This window comes from Mus caroli, unplaced genomic scaffold (genome assembly GCF_978045245.1).
Source record: "Mus caroli unplaced genomic scaffold, Mus_caroli_1 scaffold_12, whole genome shotgun sequence".
Taxonomy (NCBI): domain Eukaryota; kingdom Metazoa; phylum Chordata; class Mammalia; order Rodentia; family Muridae; genus Mus; species Mus caroli.
In genome coordinates, this window is record NW_028227267.1 from 34,886,208 (window position 1) to 34,906,428 (window position 20,221).

The window sequence follows — 20,221 nt, forward strand, 5'->3', positions numbered from 1 at the left end:
TCATTATTACATGTTGGAGCATCTTCTCGGTATATGCCCAGGAGTGTTAAGCTGGGTCCTCAGGTAGTACTATATCCAGTTTTCTGAGGAACCACCAAAATGATTTCCAGAGTGGTTTTCAACCATCAGTGGACTCAGTTCCCAAATAAAAGGACATAGTCTAAAAGACTCGAAAAGTAAACAGCACCCAGGATTTTGCTGCATACAGGATATGCACCTCACTGACAAAGACAGATACTACCTTAGAATTTAAAGCTGAAAAATAATTTCCCAGACTAATGTTCCCAAGAAATAAGATGAAGTAGGCATTCTAATATCAAATAAAATCGAGTAGTCTTCCTAAGTTTTTCAAAAAAGATAAGGAAGGACACTTCATATTCATCAAAGGAAAAAATCTACCGATATAAACTGCCAATTCTGAACATCTATGCTCCAATTGCAAGGGCAACCAAAGTCAGAAAAGAAATTTTACTAAAGTTCAAAGCACACATTGTAACTCACACAACAATGGAGGGAGAGGTCAAGTACCCCACTCTCATCAATGGTCAGATCATGGATACAGAATCTAAACAGAGACACAGTGAACCTAACAGAAGTTCTGAACTAAATTGATTTAACAGATATCTATAGAACATTTCATCCTAAATCAAAAGAATATACCTTCTTCTCCATACCTCATGTCACCTTCTACAAAGTTGACCATATAATCGTCCACAAAACAGGCCACAACAGATACAAAATATTGAAATAATCTGATGCAACCTATCAGATCACCACGGACTAAGGCTGTTCTTCAATAACAACAAAAACAACAGAAAGCCTACATACATATGGAAGCTAAACAATGCTTTCCTCAATTATAACTTGGCCAAGGAGGAAATGAAGAAAGAAATTAAAGACTTTTTAGAATTTAGTGAAAACAAAATTACAACACACCCAAACTTATGGGACACAATAAAAACCATGTTAAGTGGAAAACTCATAGCTCTGAGTACCTCCTAAAAGAAACTGGAGAGAGTATATACTAGCAGCTTGACCGAACATCTGAAAATTCTAGAGCAAACAGAAGCAAATATACCCAAGAGGAGTAGATGGCAGGAAATAATCAAACTCAGAGCTGAAATCAACCAAACAAACAAACAAACAAACAAACAAACAAACAAAAAACTATACAATGAATCAAGAAAACAAGGCACTGATTCTTTGACAAAATCAACAAGATAGAAAATCCCTTATCCAGACTAACCTGATGGCACAGAGACAGTATTGAAATTAACAAAATCAGAAATGAAAAAGGAGACATAATGACAGAAACCAACGTAATCAAAAAAAAAAAAAAAAAAAACCAATCATCAAATCCTACTACAAAGCTGTAGTCAACCAAACTGGAAAATCTGTTTGAAATGGAAAATTATCTTAACAGATACCAGGTACCAAAATTAAATCAGGATCAGATAAACCATGTGAACTGTCCTATAACCCCTAAAGAAATAGAAGCAATGGGTAAAATCTCCCAACCAACAATAGCTCCGGACCAGATGGGTTTAGTGCAGAATTCTTTCAAACCTTCAAAGAAGACCTAATACCAATTCCCTTCAAACTATTCCACAAAATAGAAACAAAAGGAATAATACCCAATGTGCTCTATGGAGCCACAGTTACACTGATAACAAAGCCACAAAAAAGAAAGAACTTCTGAATTTCATTTATGGATACCAGTGCAAAATTATGCATTTCACTTCTCAAAAACCAAAACCAAGAACAAATCATGAAGATCACTCGTCATTATCAAGTGGATTTCATCCCATGGATGGAGGAATGGTTCCATATACAGAAATCCATCTGCATAATCCATTATCTAAAAAAAATCTCAAGAAAAACACTACATGATCATTTCATGCTGAGAAAGCATTTGACCAAATTCAACATCTATTTATGATAAAAGTCTAGGGAAGATCAGGAATTCATGGCCCATACCTAAACATAGTATAATTGATATACAACAAACCTGTAGCCAACATCAAACTAAAGGGAGAGAAACTGGAAGCAATGCCACTAAAATGAGGGAGTAGACAAGGCTGCCTTCTCAGTCCCTACCTATTCAATATTGTACTCAGAGTCCTAGCCAGAGCAATTAGACAACATAAGGAGGACAAAGGGATACAAATTGGAAAGGAAGAAGTTAAAATACCACTATTTGCAGATGATAGGATCATATACTTAACTGACCACAAAAGTTCCAACAGAGAATTCCTTCTTTTGTTTCTTTCTTCTATTTAAAAAATTTTTTTCCTTTATATATTTTAAACTCCAGATTTGTTTGTTTGTTGTTTTTGTTTTGTTTTGTTTTGTTTTGTTTTGTTTTGTTTTGTTTTGTTTCAAGACAGGGTTTCTCTGTGTAGCCCTGGCTGTCCTGGAATTCACTTTATAGACCAGGCTGGCCTGGAACTCAGAAATCTGCCTGCCTCTGCCTCTGGAGTGCTGGGATTAAAGGTATGTGTCACCAGGCCAGGCTAAACTCCAGATTTTATTCCTCTCCTGATCCACCCCCATATCATTACCCATACCACCACCCCCAAACCCCTGTGTCCACAGGATGTCCCCACCCCCACCCCCACCCGCACCAGATCTTTGAACTCTCTAGGGCCTCCATTCTCTTGAGGCTTATGTGCATTTTCTCTGACTGAATCCAGACCTGGCAGTTCTCTGCTGTATATATTTTGGGGGCCTGATAACAGTGGTTATATGCAGTCTGGTTGGCATTGCAGTGTCTGAGAGATCTCCAGGGTCCGGGATTACTGAGTGTTCTTGTCCTCCAACAGGGTTGACCCCCCCACCCCCCACCCCCACCCCCCACCCCCACCCCCCCTGCTCCTCAGCTTCTTCCAGCTTTCCAAGCACAGGGGTTAGCAGCTTTCCATAATTCAACCACAGTGGTCAGCACACAACCAATGGTTAGAAGCACTGACCACCAGAGAACTGCTAAACCTGATATACAACTTCAGCACAGTGGCTGGATGTGAATTATATCAAACAAATTAGTTTCCTTATTTTATTAAAAAAATAAACAGGCTAAGAAAGAAATTAGGGAAACCACATCCTTCTCAATAGTCACAAACAAAAGAAAATACCTTGAAGGAGACTCTAACCAGGCAAGTGAAATATTGGTATGACAAGAACTTCAAGTCTCTGAAGAAAGAAATCAAAGAACATCTCATAAGATAGAAAGATCTCCACTTCTCATGGATTGGCAGGATTAACATAGTAAAAATGGCCATCATGCATTTGCAGATTCAATGCAATCCCCATCAAAATTCCAAATCAATTGTTCTTATACTTAGAAAAGCAATTTGCAAATTCATTTAAATAACAAAAAAAGTGTCAAAGAAGGTTGAACAAAAGAGTCACAGGAAGAAATGTGGAGACAAGCTGTGGAACTGAGACTGAAGCAAAGGCCATCCTGAGAATTCCCACCTGGGGATCCATCCCATATACAGACACCAAACTCAGACACTATCAAAGATGCCAAGAAGTGTTTGATGACAGGAGCCTGCTACAGCTGTCTCCTCAGAGGCTCTGCCTGAGACTGAAGAATCCAGAAACAGATGCTTGCAGCAACCCTTTGGAATGAGCATAGGGTCCACAATTGAGGAGTTAGAGAAAGGACTGAAGGGGCTAAATGGATTTGCAACAATTGGAAGAACAACAATGTCAACCAACCAGATACTCCAGAGCTCACAGGAACTGAACCACCAATCAAAGAGTACATATGGAGCAACCCAAGGCTCTAGCTACATGTGCAGCAGACAGTGGCCTTGTCAGACATTAATGGGAAGAGAGGCCCTTGTTCCTTTGAAAGTTCAATGCCCCAGTATAGGGGAATGCCTGGGCAAGGAGACAGCAGTGTTTGTGTGAGTGGGGAACTCTCTCATAGATGCAGATGGAGGGGGCATGAGATAACAGGTTTTGAACCAGAAACCAGGAAACAGGATAAATTTTGAAGTGTAAGATTAAAATATTTTAAAATATAAAAACAAAATTAATTGAAGACCCAGAAATATAACCATACATATCGACACATGATCTTTGACAAAGAAGCCAAAAATATACAATGGAAAAAAGAAAGCATCTTCAATAAATGGTGCTGGTCCTACTGTCAGTAAGTAAGTATGTAGAAAAATGAAAGTAGATCCATATTTATCACCAGGAATAAAACTCAAGGTCAGGTGGATCAAAGACTTCAACATAAAACTAGATTAACTGAATCTAATTGAAGAGAAATTGAGAAAGAGCTCCAAACTCACAGGAGTAGGGGCAAATTTTCTAAATACGCTCCGATGGCTCAGGTTCTAACATCAAAAATTGATATATGGGACCTCATGAAACTGAAAAACTTATGTAAGGCAAAGGGCATAGTCAGTAGGACAAATTGGTAACCTACATATTGGGAAAAAAATTTCACTAACCTTACATTCCAAAATATCTAAAGAACTCAAGTAGATAAACACCAAAAAGAAAAGAACCCAGTCTGAAAGTCGCAAAGAACTATAGAAAAAAATCAAAACAAGGAAACTTGAATGGCTGAGACGCAGTTAAAGAAATGTGGAAAGTCCTTAGTCTTCCGGGAAATGAAAACCAAAGCAATTGAGATTGGTATAAGGCCGTATACTTTCCAATAAAGAATGGCCAAGATCAAAAACTGGCAAAAGCACATGTTGGTGAGAATGTGAGAAAAGAGAAACAAAACTTCATTTCTGGTGGGAGTGCAAAGTACTATGACAACTATGGAAATCAATCTGGAGGTTCCTCAGAAAATTCGAAATAGATCTGCCTGAAGGCCAAAGACTTACCTTCATGGCCTATGGCTTCCGAATTTCATGTTTCATCCAATGGCATATTATTTAGATCTTCCTATTGGGCTTCGACTTTGATCTTGGTAAGCATTTGGTCTCTGATTCTCAAACAGTTCTCTGTCCTCACACTTTTTTGAGGTATCGCCAACCCCAGGGACATATTTTTTCCTTCAAATTTCTCCAAATTTGGGGACTTCTAATATTTGGGGAAACTGAGTGACAAAAGCAATGTATGCTGAGCACTTTAGTGTCCAGTGCGTACGAAACTATGTGTGTTTAGATATGGTAATCCTCTAGAACATACTTTATGAAAGAAGCAGTATGCTCTTAGGTTCCGTGTTTGACCTCACTTAACTTTGCCAGCTTTGTAGGCTGCTGTACTGCTGCTCTGAGAATAATCAGAAACTCCTGGAATAGATGCCTCATGTCTCATTGCCTTTGCCAGTGTTAGGACACTAGTGGGAGTAGGTTTGATGGAACATTAACAAAACCAGTGCTTCTTGTGAACCATCTGAATGAAGTACCATGTTCCAGGACAGTTCTGTATGAACTTGTCATATCCAGGAAATGGAGCAAGAGAAAAGCCAAGCAAAAGGCATCCTTTTACAGCACCCTCGACACCTTTTCACAGGACGGGGTAAGTTGGCTTTGGTAGAAGAAGAGATGTTCTGAGATAGTTGCCCCTCATCTGATCAGAGAATAAGAGTTCATGAATTTTGGGGAAACATTGTGAGTGTGGGGTTGCAGTAAGCATCATGTAATGTGAATGAGCAAAAACTATATTAATACTAAAACAAAATTAAAGTATAATTAAAATGGGGCAAAATATATTGTTCTACTAACTCTAGTATGTATACACCAGCAAACACTTTAACATCTAGAATGGCTAGATGTTGTAAAGTAGGGTGGCTTTGTCATTGACACATACTGTGTACATAGCAAAGATTAATAAAATGGAGGACTTGCACCCCAAAGATCCATTATTCCCCTCACATCAAAGTGACTGTACCACCTTTAATAGAAATCTAGAGGCTTCTTTTCATCCTGGTCTCAGGGCTCATCCATAATACAGTACCAAAGAAGCTCTGGCCATGTGTTCCTGTGTTACTGGCAGATTTCTGCCTCAGGGTTCAGAGGCACCGAAGGACCAGTTTTGGCCTTCCGGGGCAGCCATTCTTTCAGCTATACCAGGCCCTCTGCCACCTAAATGGAGACTTCCACAAAGGCCTGTCATCTCAAAAACCGAAGCTAAGTTAATCCAAAATATTGAGATGCCACTCTACAGTCATGTTGAGTTGGTTCCATGAGATCATACAAGGTAACTAATGTCTCTGTGACTGTTTGCCTTATTTGAAAGTGAGTAATGAGATCATCTGAGGAGTAACCACTTCTGACTAACATGAATGATAGGACTGTACAGAGCATGGGCTTAACGTTCTAGGTACAGTACAAATAACTGGGGGAGTTAACAACAAAAACCAAAGGAAACAATAGGAATACTAACAACAACATTTTAAAAAAAAAATACTGAGTGCTGGGATTAAAGGCATGTACCCACTCTGGCTAGCTTTATCTGTAATAAAAACCAAACAAACAACCCTATTACAGTTCTAGCAGTTGCAGTAGAGGGAGCTGTGTGATTCTGTGTGCTGTTTCCTTTCCCCAGATACCTCAGGTCTTCAGTCTTCTACCAGGTGAGCTGGACCTAAGAGCAGCCTAGTTGACCTTCCTACTGGCATGGCATGATTCTGCAAAAATCCTTTTCATGATAAAAAAAAGTATGGAGTAGACCCCTTGTTGGTGCATCCAGAATCCTTTAGGCCAGGAAACAACCAAGCCACAGAGAGTGAAAAACCAAAGGAAAAATCACATTGCCAAAATATGAGCTCCATATTGGAAGAAAATGCCCTCAACTTCTAAGGTATCAACAATATCTGCCCCTCAATTGTGAGCTCTGCATGTTGGTATTGTGTGGCTCCAGGTGGTAGTCAAAGGCAGATGTCTTCCCGCAAAAGACATACATGATTTTTCATCGTCCATCTGTGAGGATAGGTTTCATTATAGCACAGATTCAGCACACCCAGCATAAGAACACAGAAGCCTCAGATGATAAACCCAAAGGGACACCATCCTGAACTTATAGACCCATTAAAATTGAAGTTTAACCTGAACTCAGGCCATTCCACTCCTTGCCCTACCTCCTGAGTTTTATGTTTGCTATGAGTAGAGTATTATGATACAACCCCAGCATCCCACGCCTGGACTTGGGTATTCAGGAAGACTGATATTAGAGAACTGATGGCTATGAGGCTACAATGCAGTACAGTCCAGGTTGACCTTTGCTCAATGATGTCAACTTTAATTGTCTGGTTGTATTTTAGAAAGGGAGGGTGTGCAAGTTAATAATTTGAAGATGGGACAGGAAGTTTACCACTTTATATTTGTCCTGTCGCTGAGCCCCTATGTTCCAAAGAAAAGGGAGTTTTCCTTGCAAAAGATGGGATTGTAAACGGGAGATTTTTTGAAACACATGGATATGTATATAGGAACAATACCCAGTATCAAGATATGCACAGTAACAAGATATTATCCAGATTTTATACAATTAAAGGTATAGGAGAAAGATATTGGCCTTTGTGAAACAGGGAAAACCTGGGGAATTAGACTGTATGTCACATGAATTCACTCAGATAGTATATTTATTATTGAGAAATATCTCTTCACCATCCCTAGAGATTTGGATGCTAACAAAAATCTCTTCTGCATATCAAGGTCCTAATCAATGCTTCCCATCGAAAGCACTTGTCTTCTAATGAAGCATATGAAAAATCTCCGAATTTAGAAAGAGAGGTTGCAATAGGGTATTTGCCAGGTCACAGGAGAGGCTCCAGGAAATGCACAACAGAAACTGGTAAATTTGGGGAGATCTAGTTATCAAATAGGCCTTAGCCTTTCCCAGTGACATCATCAGTAATGCCTTTCTTGGACAATCTCTTGTATCTAGGATAGAACTAGAATCTTCTGTGATGTCACCTGTGTTGTGGCTACAGCAACTGCCTGTGGGATATTCCTTCAGTGCCTTTTGGGTTCTCAATCAGGCATGTTTTCCTGGCTGCGCAGGCAATTTCACAAGGAGAATGGTGATCAAGGAGAGACCAAACCAAGGCAGAAGGAATCTGGCTTCCTTTCTTGTAAAAACAGAAGAAGGAAATCATTCTGGGGAAGGCACAGTGAGTCTTGGGCAGAGTTTGGGAAATTCTGGAACAGGTAGGCTTGAGCTGAGCCTTCCCTGAGTAGATATTAAGAGCTGGAGCCTTGGACTTTCTTAATGACAGACCAAGAGACTAGAATTTCTGAAAATTCATTTGACAAAGCCCGGAATTGACAATCCTGCAGCTTCTTTTCTAGGAGCCATTTAATTTCATTTAGAGTGTCAAAGAATGCCCTGAGAAGGCACTATGAGAATAACAATGTGTCCCTTATTGGTAGGGAGTTGAAGCACTTCATCTTCTAGATTATTGTAGGATACATGAGTCTCTGATGCAGAGAACAGAGGAGGATTCTAATCTGGTCATTTGTTGATGTCTCAGCCACTTTGAGTTTGAACACACATGACTAGGTATTGATGGTTTTCTTGGCATAACATATGACATGAGCTGAAATTGTTCCCCAAATCTTTATGTGTGAGGCAGCTTATGGATTTCAGGGCAAGGGGTAATGTAATAAAGAGTGTGTGTTAGTTGTGACCAAAAGTGGTGGTTGGGAAGAGGAATATAACTTAGCAGACCAGCTCAAATATAGCCTTTCTGCTTTTTCAGTGATTAATCCTGTCTCTAGCTTTTCTCTTCCTCAACCTTCTCTTTGGGACTCAGAATGGTCTCCCCTGCCCTGGGCCATCAACTATGCAAATGCATTTGTGTTTATCTATCTTCAGTGTCTGCTGGGAAAATATCACCCCAAAATTGCAACATCACTAATCATATGAAGAATATGAATAAAGTAGAAGATATGAAATTTTATATCAGGAAGATAAATGCTGAGAGATTAGAACTTTTTCGAATCTTGGACATTGACATGAATACTGATTTGAACTACAGGTAAAATTATGCCCTGTATCCTGTTAACTGTATTGTGCCCTCTCTGTTAACCCACATTTTCTCTCATAATGGAGTGTGTCATTTCTCACATTCATTATAAGAAGTCTTGACAGTTGTTAAATTGTTGGATAAGTGCTGTGTGTTCTATGGTCATCCTCTTTTGTACTTGCCCTTGCTGTGCTTGGAGTCTGATTGGTTTTGTTAACAACTGGTCACAATTGCTGCCTTACTGTGTAAGAATGCAATGTCTGCAGGCCATTACTGCTTTAATATAATTTTGTTCATTGTACTCTCAGACTGTGGAACCTACCTGGATTTATTTGGCGTTTTAACTTGTGTGTGTGTATGTGTGTGTGTGTGTGTGTGTGCGTGTGAAGTTAGTTGTTTGTGTTTTGTTCAGGATCTGGGGTTCGGAGACCTTTGATGGGATCTGAGGATTTGTGTGATGCACAGTTTGTAGTGCATGATAGTGTTGAGTCCTTAGAGGCCCAAGTTGATCATCAGGGTACTTTGTTCCCTGTGTTTACCTTGGTATCACAAGGAATCTCCTGGGGTAGGAGGTGTTATAAAGCCTTTTTCTTTGTAAATACTAGTTATGTCCTCTGAGAATTCATTTAGCAATAGGATCAAAGGATTATCCCTGCCTTAAAACTAAGAGGAGAAAAATCCTTATATCTAAGGACCAAAGCCTGTGGCACAGTCTAGTAGAAACATCTCACAGAACTAGTATATTCTTTCAGGCTCACAAAAGAAGCTCTTGAAGGTCAGCCATCTCCATTTGGTCGCCTGGCTCTGCTGTCCTCTGCACAAGATATTTAATCAGTACCAGTAGGACCCACTTTGAAGGAGCAATGATGTGGCATACAATTGGCTTGGGTAGTCCAGATACAGCCTTTTTGCACATGATACTTGATTGCTTTAGTTCAGAGGATTATTTACTCTTTGGGCCATGCTCTACCACAGGATGAACATTGAATTCACCATCATTAAATCACAACATGAGAAAACAATGTTGGATATGGAAAAAATGACCCAGTCAATAAGTGATACCATTGAAATGTACAAGGAATTCATAGAAGATAAAGATTCCTACAGGTGAGTCCCAGACACAGCTGAGACCCTGAACTAGGCAGGGAATGCTTGTGGCCTTCCAGGACTTTGAACAAAAGTAAGAGCTCTAGTTCTATACTATCTGATTCTTAATAGGAGCCCTCCCTTGAGGCAAGGGTCTTGGATTTGTACCTCTTGGACTCATTTTTCCTAAGTGTGAAGATTGTCCAAGACCATCAGTCTTTATTCTTCCAAATTCAGGATCCTCTGTATAGAACCAATTTCTACCATGCTGGGAATCTCAAGCAACCCTGACCTCTAGGGTTCTGACAGCAGATTAAAAGATCTGGGATCCATGACAAAAATCGAAAGAGTTTATACCTTTTGGGTCTCCTCTCCTCCCTCAGAGGGGATTTGCACTCTTCCTGCTGATGGTTTTCTGGTACCACAGACATATAAGCAACCATGAGGTACATTTCCTCCTCTGTGATGTATATGGGGCACTCTTAGTGTCAGGGTTTTCAAAAGTCCTTTGATTCTTGTGGCATGTGGCTGGTCCCTGGATTTGACCTGCCTCTATTTTGGACTGATGGGTATACTGTGGACTCTAGTCTGGGGCTGTCTGGGGATCTGGGCCCTTGCAGAGATCATAGTACTTGGTGGAGTGGCATGCAAATAGAAGCTTGCTGGGAATCACCTTTTTTGTTTGTTTGTTTGTTTGTTTGTTTGTTTGTTTTTGGTTCAGCTTCAAGCACACCTACCTCCTGAAAGAATGCAATCAATTGAAGGAAAAAATAAGGATGCTGCTGAATGAGAACAGAAAGCTGCTGGTAGAGCAGGCTGACCAGGAAGCATCCTATGGTGAAGAAAAGCGGTTCTGTGATGAGACCAGCAAGAACATACATCCCAAGTGCTAAGCAGTAGCAGGTAGGATGATGTGCATCAGAGGCAGATTGCCCTCATGGCTAACCATAAACATAGACAATCGAATATAACAGTCCACCAACTTATCCAGGCACTCCCCGATGTCTCCTCCAAGTGTTTATTTAGGTGATCATCTACAAGGCTTTCTCTGGAGGTAGCCTTTTTCAAGAAACTATATGTTTAGCAAGCAAATTTTTCTGCCCTGCTATAAACTGCAGTTCATTAGGGGAGATTAGTTGATTACACATCACAACGCTACATGATATTAAGTTTGAAGGGTGCTGTGCTGGAGTCCTTCTTCAGATCAGTGGAGAGCTTTGAAGGAAGAAGTAAAGTCCTGAAGCTCATTTGCTTTATGGGCATTAGGTAGGTTTCTAGGTAGGACATAGATTGCAGGGATGATAGCTTAGTGGAACTGACAAATAAGTGGATTTCATTGTTGCCTTTTGGAAGTTTTTGTCCCCCACCCCAACCTTTTCCCCTGTAGATCTTGATTCACACTGAGTGAGCCTGAGTAGCAGCTTGTCAGTCCTATTTTCTTTGAGTGCTGTTGGAGTTTTCTTTCCTGGGCCTTGTGGTCTGGAGCTGGCTGAATGAGCAGGGATGTAGGAAAGGCTTCTCACAATCTCAGTTGGTGTGAGAGTTTGATTCTTCATGTAAAAATTTCTCCATATATGCCCCTCATCTGACCAAGAATGTTTTATAGGGCTTTCTATTTCTCTAGTAAGAATACTAGAGTTGAAATTCTCAGTTTAAATATCTGCTCTGCATAGTCTAAAATATTTGTTCATCTAGCATGATAGATTCTTCATTGTTTTTTGCTCCCTTATGTTTTTATGTGTGTGTGTGTTTGTGTATGTGTGTTTATGGGTGCTTATGCCAATCTGTACCTTTGTGGGTATTTTGTAAGGCCAGTTAAGGACATCTGATTTTGTGTAGTCATTCTTAACTTATTTCTTTGGGCCTAGGTCTCTCAATAAACCTGATACTTCCTGTTGTTTGATGTCCAGTAGACTTTTCATCTCCTGTCCACTACCAGGTGGAGATCTGTATCTTATTTAAACCAACAAATCATTAAACAGTACTACTATTTTTAAAATAAGTATTAGATTTTTTCATTTTTCCTGCTTAGAGTTATTGCCTGGGATATTCTGGCTGTTCTTATTGGCTTCACCATGGGCATACATAGAAGCCTACAGGACATCATTCTGCTGACATTGTTTTGCTTACTATATTTTGGGCATGGTTCTGTTTCAGGATAGATTCTCAGAGTTGTGTAGAGTGCTGCATTTCAGATATGTCACAACAGGTCATTTAACTAGATTTCTCCTGACTGATTTTGAGAATGATTTAATATCACATAATAAGTAAGGTGTTGTAAACTTCCTGAGTAATGATCAAAGTCACAGTCTTCCTCAGATGCTAAAAAGGACTCAGTGTAGGTTTAGTGAGGGGACTGTGATGAGTCAAAATGGGGCTTACTGGAGGCTATAGGTAGAAAGCTCTTTCTTGGCAATTTAGTGCTACGTTGTCCAGGATATCTGTGTAGAGATTTTAATGTCCTTGTAGAACCAGCAAGTATTTGCATAGAAAAAGTTTCTAAAGAGGAGATAAGTACAGGTCAGGGCTGCAAAGCCCCCTTGAGTCTAAAACCCTTGTACACATCATAGGTCCCACTACATGCTCATACAACAAAAATATGCTAGATAAGAGCAAGAATTTCATTGATGTATGTGTTTTTGTTTCAGTCTTTTTGTGCTATGTGGTGTGTGTGTTGGGGTGTGTGTGTGTGTGTGTGTGTGTGTGTGTGTGTGTGTGTGTACCAGCTGTGACTCAGTGTGTTTATTCTAAGTTGTGTGTTTGTATAATGCAAAATGCCTTTGTAAGTGTTTGTGGTATGGATATATACAACTGTGTTTCTATGTCTATATGTGTTTGTGTGTCTGTTTGTGTAGACTTGCAACCGTGTCCATTTTTAGCGACCAAGCATGATGAGTAAAGCCCCTGAGATTTCAGATTGCACCCATGAAAAATCAAATACAGCAGTCCATTTAGTATGCAACTCTAACTAGCTCCCAAGTGAAATAAAAAGGGACACAAAAGCTCATATAAAGTCATACTTTCTACTGGCTAGGGGCCATATTACTGATCCTCATTGAAAACTTTTGGAGAAAATCATCGGTATATGGTACATAGAGTCGAGGAGGACATTAGTATATAAAATCCATGTTATGTCCCTTTTCTGCTCTGGAAGAATTATGAAGGCCCACTGTAATGTCAGGTGGCTCACTGTGTCTTTTCAGCATTCCAGATTCTTTCCTCACTGCTTGCTACCATTGCCTTTCCAGCTTTCCCTACTCAGTAAAACTTTGCCTTATAATTTGGTTTCGATTCTAATCATTGAGAGATTGTGTTGCTTGTAGTTGTACCTGTATCCAGCACAATTCCCATAGCTGTGGTGCAAAACAGGGCTGTTTCAGGAGCCCCTTGATAATAATAATAATAATAATAATGATAATCTAAAGAACTCACACTATGTTATTTGTGTAACATTCTGCAATTGCTGTTATTCAAAATCATTTTCTCAGAGTTAGAGTCAGCCTAATTGGGGGTTGGGAGAAATTAGGACCTTCAGACAGGTCTGGTAATATAAAATCAGGTAGGTGTTTGAGAAGCAAGGTTCAGAAAGTAGAAAAGAAGTCTCCTTGGATCCAGAGATTCCAGAACAAGAGTAGATATCCACAGAATCTCTAGGGCACATGAGGTCTGTGTTGATCCTCAGGGTAGTCCGGAAGAAGATGATATCCTGATATCCATCAGCTAAAGAGTGAAATTGTACTATGTGATGCAGCCCTTTCATGAACTATTACTCAGTGTTAGTTAATACATGCAAGTATTTGACCTTCAACTAGTTAGCCTTACCTTACTCAAAATATCCCTGACACAATCATATTATTTGAAGAAAATTGATCCATTGGATCCTATTTTTTTTTAATTTTTAATATTTTTATTACATATTTTCCTCAGTTACATTTCCAATGCTATCCCAAAAGTCCCCAATAGCGCCCCCCGCTTCCCTACCCACCCATTCCCATTCTTTTGGCCCTGGCATTCCCCTATATTGGGGCATATAAAGTTTGCAAGTCCAATGGGCCTCTCTTTCCAGTGATGGCCGACTAGGCCATCTTTCGATACATATGCAGCTAGAGACAAGAGCTCCGGGGTTCTGGTTAGTACATCATGTTGTTCTAACAATAGGGTTGCAGATCCCTTTAGCTCTTTGGGTACTTTCTCTAGCTTCTCCATTGGGAGCCCTATGACACATCCAATAGCTGACTGTGAACATCCACTCCTGTGTTTGCTAGGCCCCGGCATGGTCTCACAAGAGACAGCTATATTTGGGTCCTTTCAGCAAAATCTTGCTAGTGTATGCAATGGTGTCAGCGTTTAGAAGCTGATTATGGGATGGATCCCTGGATACGGCAGTCTCTAAATGGACCATCCTTTCATCACAGCTATGAACTTTGTCTCTGTAACTCCTTCCCTGGGTGTTTTGTTCCCAATTCTAAGAAGGTGCACAGTGTCCACACTTTGGTCTTCATTCTTCTTGAGTTTCATGCGTTTAGCAAATTGTATCTTATATCTTGGGTATCCTAAGTTTTGGGCTAATATCCACTTATCAGTGAATACATATTGTGTGAGTTCTTTTGTGATTGTGTTACTTCACTCAAGATGATGCCCTCCAGGTCCATCCATTTGGCTAGGAATTTCATAAATTCATTCTTTTTAATAGCTGAGTAGTACTCCATTGTGTAAATGTACCATAATTTCTGTATCCATTCCTCTGTTGAGGGACATCTGGGTTCTTTCCAGCTACTGGCTATTATAAATAGGGCTGCTATGAACATAGTGGAGCATGTGTCTTTTTTACCGGTTGGGACATCTTCTGGATATATGCCCAGGAGAGGTATTGCTGGATCCTTCGGTAGTACTATGTCCAATTTTCTGAGGAACCGCCAGACTGATTTCCAGAGTGGTTGTACAAGCTTGCAATCCCACCAACAATGGAGGAGTGTTCCTCTTTCTCCACATCCTCACCAGCATCTGCTGTCACCTGAATTTTTGATCTTAGCCATTCTGACTGGTGTGAGGTGGAATCTCAGAGTTGTTTTGATTTGCATTTCTCTGATGATTAAGGATGTTGAACATTTTTTCAGGTGCTTCTCTGCCATTCGGTATTCCTCAGGTGAGAATTCTTTGTTCAGTTCTGAGTCCCATTTTTTAATGGGGTTATTTGACTTTCTGGAGTCCACCTTCTTGAGTTCTTTATATATATTGGATATTAGTCCCTTATCTGATTTAGGATAGGTGAAGATCCTTTCCCAATCTGTTGGTGGTTTTTTTGTCTTATTGATGGTGTCTTTAGCCTTGCAGAAGCTTTGCAGTTTCATGAGGTCCCACTTGTCAATTCTCGATCTTACAGCACAAGCCATTACTGTTCTATTCAAGTATTTTTCCCCTGTGCCCATATCTTCAAGGCTTTTCCCCACTTTCTCCTCTATAAGTTTCAGTGTCTCTGGTTTTATGTGAAGTTCCTTGATCCACTTAGACTTGACCTTAGTACAAGGAGATAGGAATGGATCGATTCGCATTCTTCTACATGTTAACAACCAGTTGTGCCAGCACCATTTGTTGAAAATGCTGTCTTTCTTCCACTGGATGTTTTTAGCTCCCTTGTCGAAGATCAAGTGACCGTAGGTGTGTGGGTTCATTTCTGGGTCTTCAATTCTATTCCATTGGTCTATTTGTCTGTCACTATACCAGTACCACGCAGTTTTTATCACAATTGCTCTGTAGTAAAGCTTTAGGTCCGGCATGGTGATTCCAGCAGAGGTTCTTTTATCCTTGAGAAGAGTTTTTGCTATCCTAGGTTTTCTGTTATTCCAGATGAATTTGCAGATTGCACTTTCTAATTCGTTGAAGAATTGATTTGGAATTTTGATGGGGATTGCATTGAATCTGTAGATTGCTTTTGGCAAGATAGCCATTTTTACAATGTTGATCCTGCCAATCCATGAGCATGGGAGATCTTTCCATCTTCTGAGACCTTCTATAATTTCTTTCTTCAGAGAGTTGAAGTTTTTATTATACAGATCTTTCACTTCCTTAGTTAGAGTCACGCCAAGATATTTTATATTATTTGTGACTATTGAGAAGGGTGTTGTTTCCCTAATTTCCTTCTCAGCCTGTTTATTCTTTGTGTAGAGAAAGGCCATTGATTTGTTTGAGTTAATTTTATATCCAGCTACTTCACCGAAGCTGTTTATCAGGCTTAGGAGTTCTCTGGTGGAATTTTTAGGGTCACTTATATATACTATCATATCATCTGCAAAGAGTGATATTTTGACTTCATCTTTTCCAATTTGTATCCCTTTGATCTCCTTTTGTTGTCGAATTGCTCTGGCTAGGACTTCAAGTACAATGTTGAATAGGTATGGAGAAAGTGGACAGCCTTGTCTAGTCCCTGATTTTAGAGGGATTGCTTCAAGCTTCTCACCATTTACTTTGATGTTGGCTACTGGTTTGCTGTAGATTGCTTTTATCATGTTTAGGTATGGGCCTTGAATTCCTGATCTTTCCAAGACTTTTATCATGAATGGGTGTTGGATCTTGTCAAATGCTTTTTCCGCATCTAAGGAGATGACCATGTGGTTTTTGTCTTTGAGTTTGTTTATATACTGGATTACGTTGATGGATTTCCGTATATTGAACCATCCCTGCATCCCTGGGATGAAACCTACTTGGTCAGGATGGATGATTGTTTTGATGTGTTCTTGGATTCGGTTAGCAAGAACTTTATTGAGGATTTTTGCATCAATATTCATAAGGGATATTGGTCTGAAGTTTTCTATCTTTGTTGGGTCTTTTTGTGGTTTAGGTATCAGAGTAATTGTGGCTTCATAGAATGAGTTGGGTAGAGTACCTTCTGTTTCTATTTTGTGGAATAGTTTGTGAAGAACTGGGATTAGATCTTCTTTGAAGGTCTGATAGAACTCTGCACTAAACCCATCTGGTCCTGGGCTTTTTTTAGTTGGGAGACTATTAATGACTGCTTCTATTTCTTTGGGGGATATAGGGCTGTTTAGATCATTAACCTGATCTTGGTTCAACTTTGGTACCTGGTATCTGTCTAGGAACTTCTCCATTTCATCCAGGTTCTCCAGTTTTGTTGAGTATAGCCTTTGGAAGAAGGATCTGATGGTGTTTTGGATGTCTTCAGGATCTGTTGTTATGTCTCCTTTTTCATTTCTGATTTTGTTAATTAGGATGCTTTCCCTGTGCCCTCTAGTGAGTCTGGCTAAGGGTTTATCTATCTTGTTGATTTTCTCAAAAAACCAGCTCCTTGATTGGTTGATTCTTTGAATAGTTCTTCTTGTTTCCACTTGGTTGATTTCGCCCCTGAGTTTGATTATTTCCTGCCGTCTACTCCTCTTGGGTGAGTTTGCTTCCTTTTGTTCTAGTGCTTTTAGGTGTGTTGTCAAGTTGCTAATGTGTGCTCTCTCTAGTTTCCTTTTGGAGGCACTCAGAGCTATGAGTATTCCTCTTAGAAATGCTTTCATTGCGTCCCATAAGTTTGGGTATGTTGTGGCTTCATTTTCAATGAACTCTAAAAAGTCCTTAATTTCTTTCTTTATTCCTTCCTTGACCAAGGTATCATTGAGAAGAGTGTTGTTCAGTTTCCACGTGAAGGTTGGCTTTCTATTATTTATTTTGTTATTGAAGATCAGCCTTAGTCCATGGTGATCTGATAGGATGCATGGGAAAATTTCAATATTTTTATATCTGTTGAGGCCTGTTTTGTGACCAATTATGTGGTCAATTTTGGAGAAGGTACCATGAGGTGCTGAAAAGAAGGTATATCCTTTTGTTTTAGGATAGAATGTTCTGTAGATATCTGCCAGATCCTACAAATATTTTCAGTTAACACATTCTTGCTGATTATAGGACCCATGCAGTGCCTGTGGACTTCATGTGATATATTTTCACTGGTTATTTCCAGATATAGGGGTTGATGAGTGGTACCCTGTCAGGATCCTGCACTAGAGAAATAATCATAACCTTAACTTCAATTCTAGGCATGTTCCCCATAAGGCATCCACATGGTTTTCTAGGTTGATCACATCTCTCTTGAACTCAGATTCAGACATTGCTACAATGTTATTATTCTATATATTATACATGGACTATTGGAGTAATATAGGGTTTTTTTTAAAACTCCAGTATAGTGTGTATTTCACAGCTCAGTTTCTAGCTGTTTTTAAAAGCTGAGAAATAATTACAAGCCCAAGTGCTCTGTGACACTTGGGGATGCAGGCAATGACCTCAGCAGATGATAAGTTGTAATAGATTGTCCAGCTTAATAGATCTAGTGTGAGATGTAGAGCTGAATTGAAAAACACTTACTGGGCCGTTGTTCCTTCCTTCCCTAGGTGTGAAATACTCCAGCAGAAATTGTAACATGGAACTGACCAGGACAAGGTCTCCTTTGAAGAGATCTTCTATAGGGGAAGCTCTGCATGTGCAAAGCAAATATTTCATCTCCTTCCCAGTAATCATAGATATCATCTGCTGTATTTTCTTCCTTTATTTTTGTTTCATTGCAATGAATATCCCTTAATTTCATCTGGGCTCTGGCTCAGCAATAGTGAACATGTAGAGTGATTCAGACATGTGCTGAGACAGATCAAAAGCTGCTAGGCAAGCAGGAAGATTCTGAGAGTGTAAATTTACCTTGATCTGATAGGTCATCCAGGAAAATTACAAAATCATTCTACAAAATTGTAAAGATTTGAGCCAAAGTTGGTAACATGTATTCTGCTAAGTCTTGGGTGTCCATATTCTTCAAACCCACACTCCAAAATAGGAGACCTACTTAAATTTCTCTTGTAAAGATTGTTACCAGAAGTAACTCGTTTTCTACTGTGTTGCCAAGGACAGTCATTTGCTGTCAGTGTTTGCTATAAAATAACAGAAAAGAAAGCTGTTTAGCACAATTCCTCTTTTGGGATTTTGGTTTGAGCTTTGATTACTTTTGTTCTTTGGTTTTCTTTCCTTTCATTAGGAAGTTTTTTGTTTGTTTCTTTGCTGTTGTTTTCTTTTGTAATTGATTTAATATTTTGATAAGGCTATACACTGTACATATTGACTGCCCACTCTTAGTTATTATTGAATAAATTGGATGTATTCTTAAGATTAAAACAGTGATCTCCAACTCTTCACTCATATGAAACTTCTTTATCCAGGTGTGGTATCACCCTACTGAAATCCCACACCTATCAGACACAAATGGATCTCGTTAAGGGGCCTGGGTTCCATAATGACTTCTCAGTCAGACTGAGCTACAAAAGTGATTTACTTTACATTCAGTGTGGATAGTGTGTCCAACTCTGTGTATACCGATGTCATGATGAAAAAATTACCCATATTGTATCCTTGCATGTCAAATATTTAGCTGCTGCTAAAATGCTGTGGACGATAGTGTTGAAGAAATTAATGGGAAATATATCAGTATTTCTGAAATGTCTTTCAGGAAATAAAAATATATTCTAAGGGAATATAAAAGCTGTCAGAAAACACAGACATGTATGCTTCTGCTTTCCTTCAAATGTTCTATCAGTGGTAACTACTACTAGAGATATTCAATTTTAGGACCTTTCGAGATAGGGTATTTTTTGGTGATTTTGTTGTTTTTCTTGATTATGAGAGTGAATTTTGTGCTTGACAATACATTTGGTTCCTTTTAGGGGTTTTAACACAAGCACAGTGTAGAGTTCAGTATTCAGTATCCAGATGTTTTTAAAAGCTGAGACAAAATCCAGGCCCTTATGATCTATGAGTTTTCTCCCTCTGTTTTCTTCCCCCCCCCCCGCCCAGTGGTGATTCTGTTTGTTATTTTGATTTATTTTATATTTATGCATGTTTTACCTTCTGTAGGTCTGTGCAACACTTGCATGCCATTTCCCAAAGGCCAGAAGAAGTTATGGGGTTTCACCTGGAACTAAAATGACAGAGGACTGTTAGATGCCATGTGGGTCTTTTGAGAAACATATTCTCAAAAGAAGAGCTATCTCTCCATCCCCTGATATGCACTTTTGTCATTCCTTGTGTGCTATATTAGTGGAATGTATCATACATATAGAAACTCTTTCTTGAGATATGTTTACTTTGTTGTAAAAAAGTAGAAGCACCCATCTCCTTTCAGAGCAAAAGCAGTTTAGAATGTGATTTGAAGTTTCT

General features: G+C 39.4%; 1 protein-coding gene across 1 annotated transcript; it reads left to right on the plus strand.

Moving 5' to 3' along the window:
* Window positions 1–5,245: 5,245 nt before the first annotated feature.
* LOC147001693 (uncharacterized) lies at window positions 5,246–18,906 on the plus strand. The gene is made up of 7 exons (XM_085828555.1): window positions 5,246–5,490; window positions 6,520–6,547; window positions 7,858–8,018; window positions 8,788–8,950; window positions 9,914–10,045; window positions 10,746–10,927; window positions 18,415–18,906. Exons 1-6 carry the CDS (start codon window positions 5,421–5,423, stop codon window positions 10,915–10,917), a joined length of 726 nt encoding a protein of 241 aa, XP_085684681.1. The 5' UTR covers window positions 5,246–5,420; the 3' UTR covers window positions 10,918–10,927; window positions 18,415–18,906.
* Window positions 18,907–20,221: the final 1,315 nt, after the last annotated feature.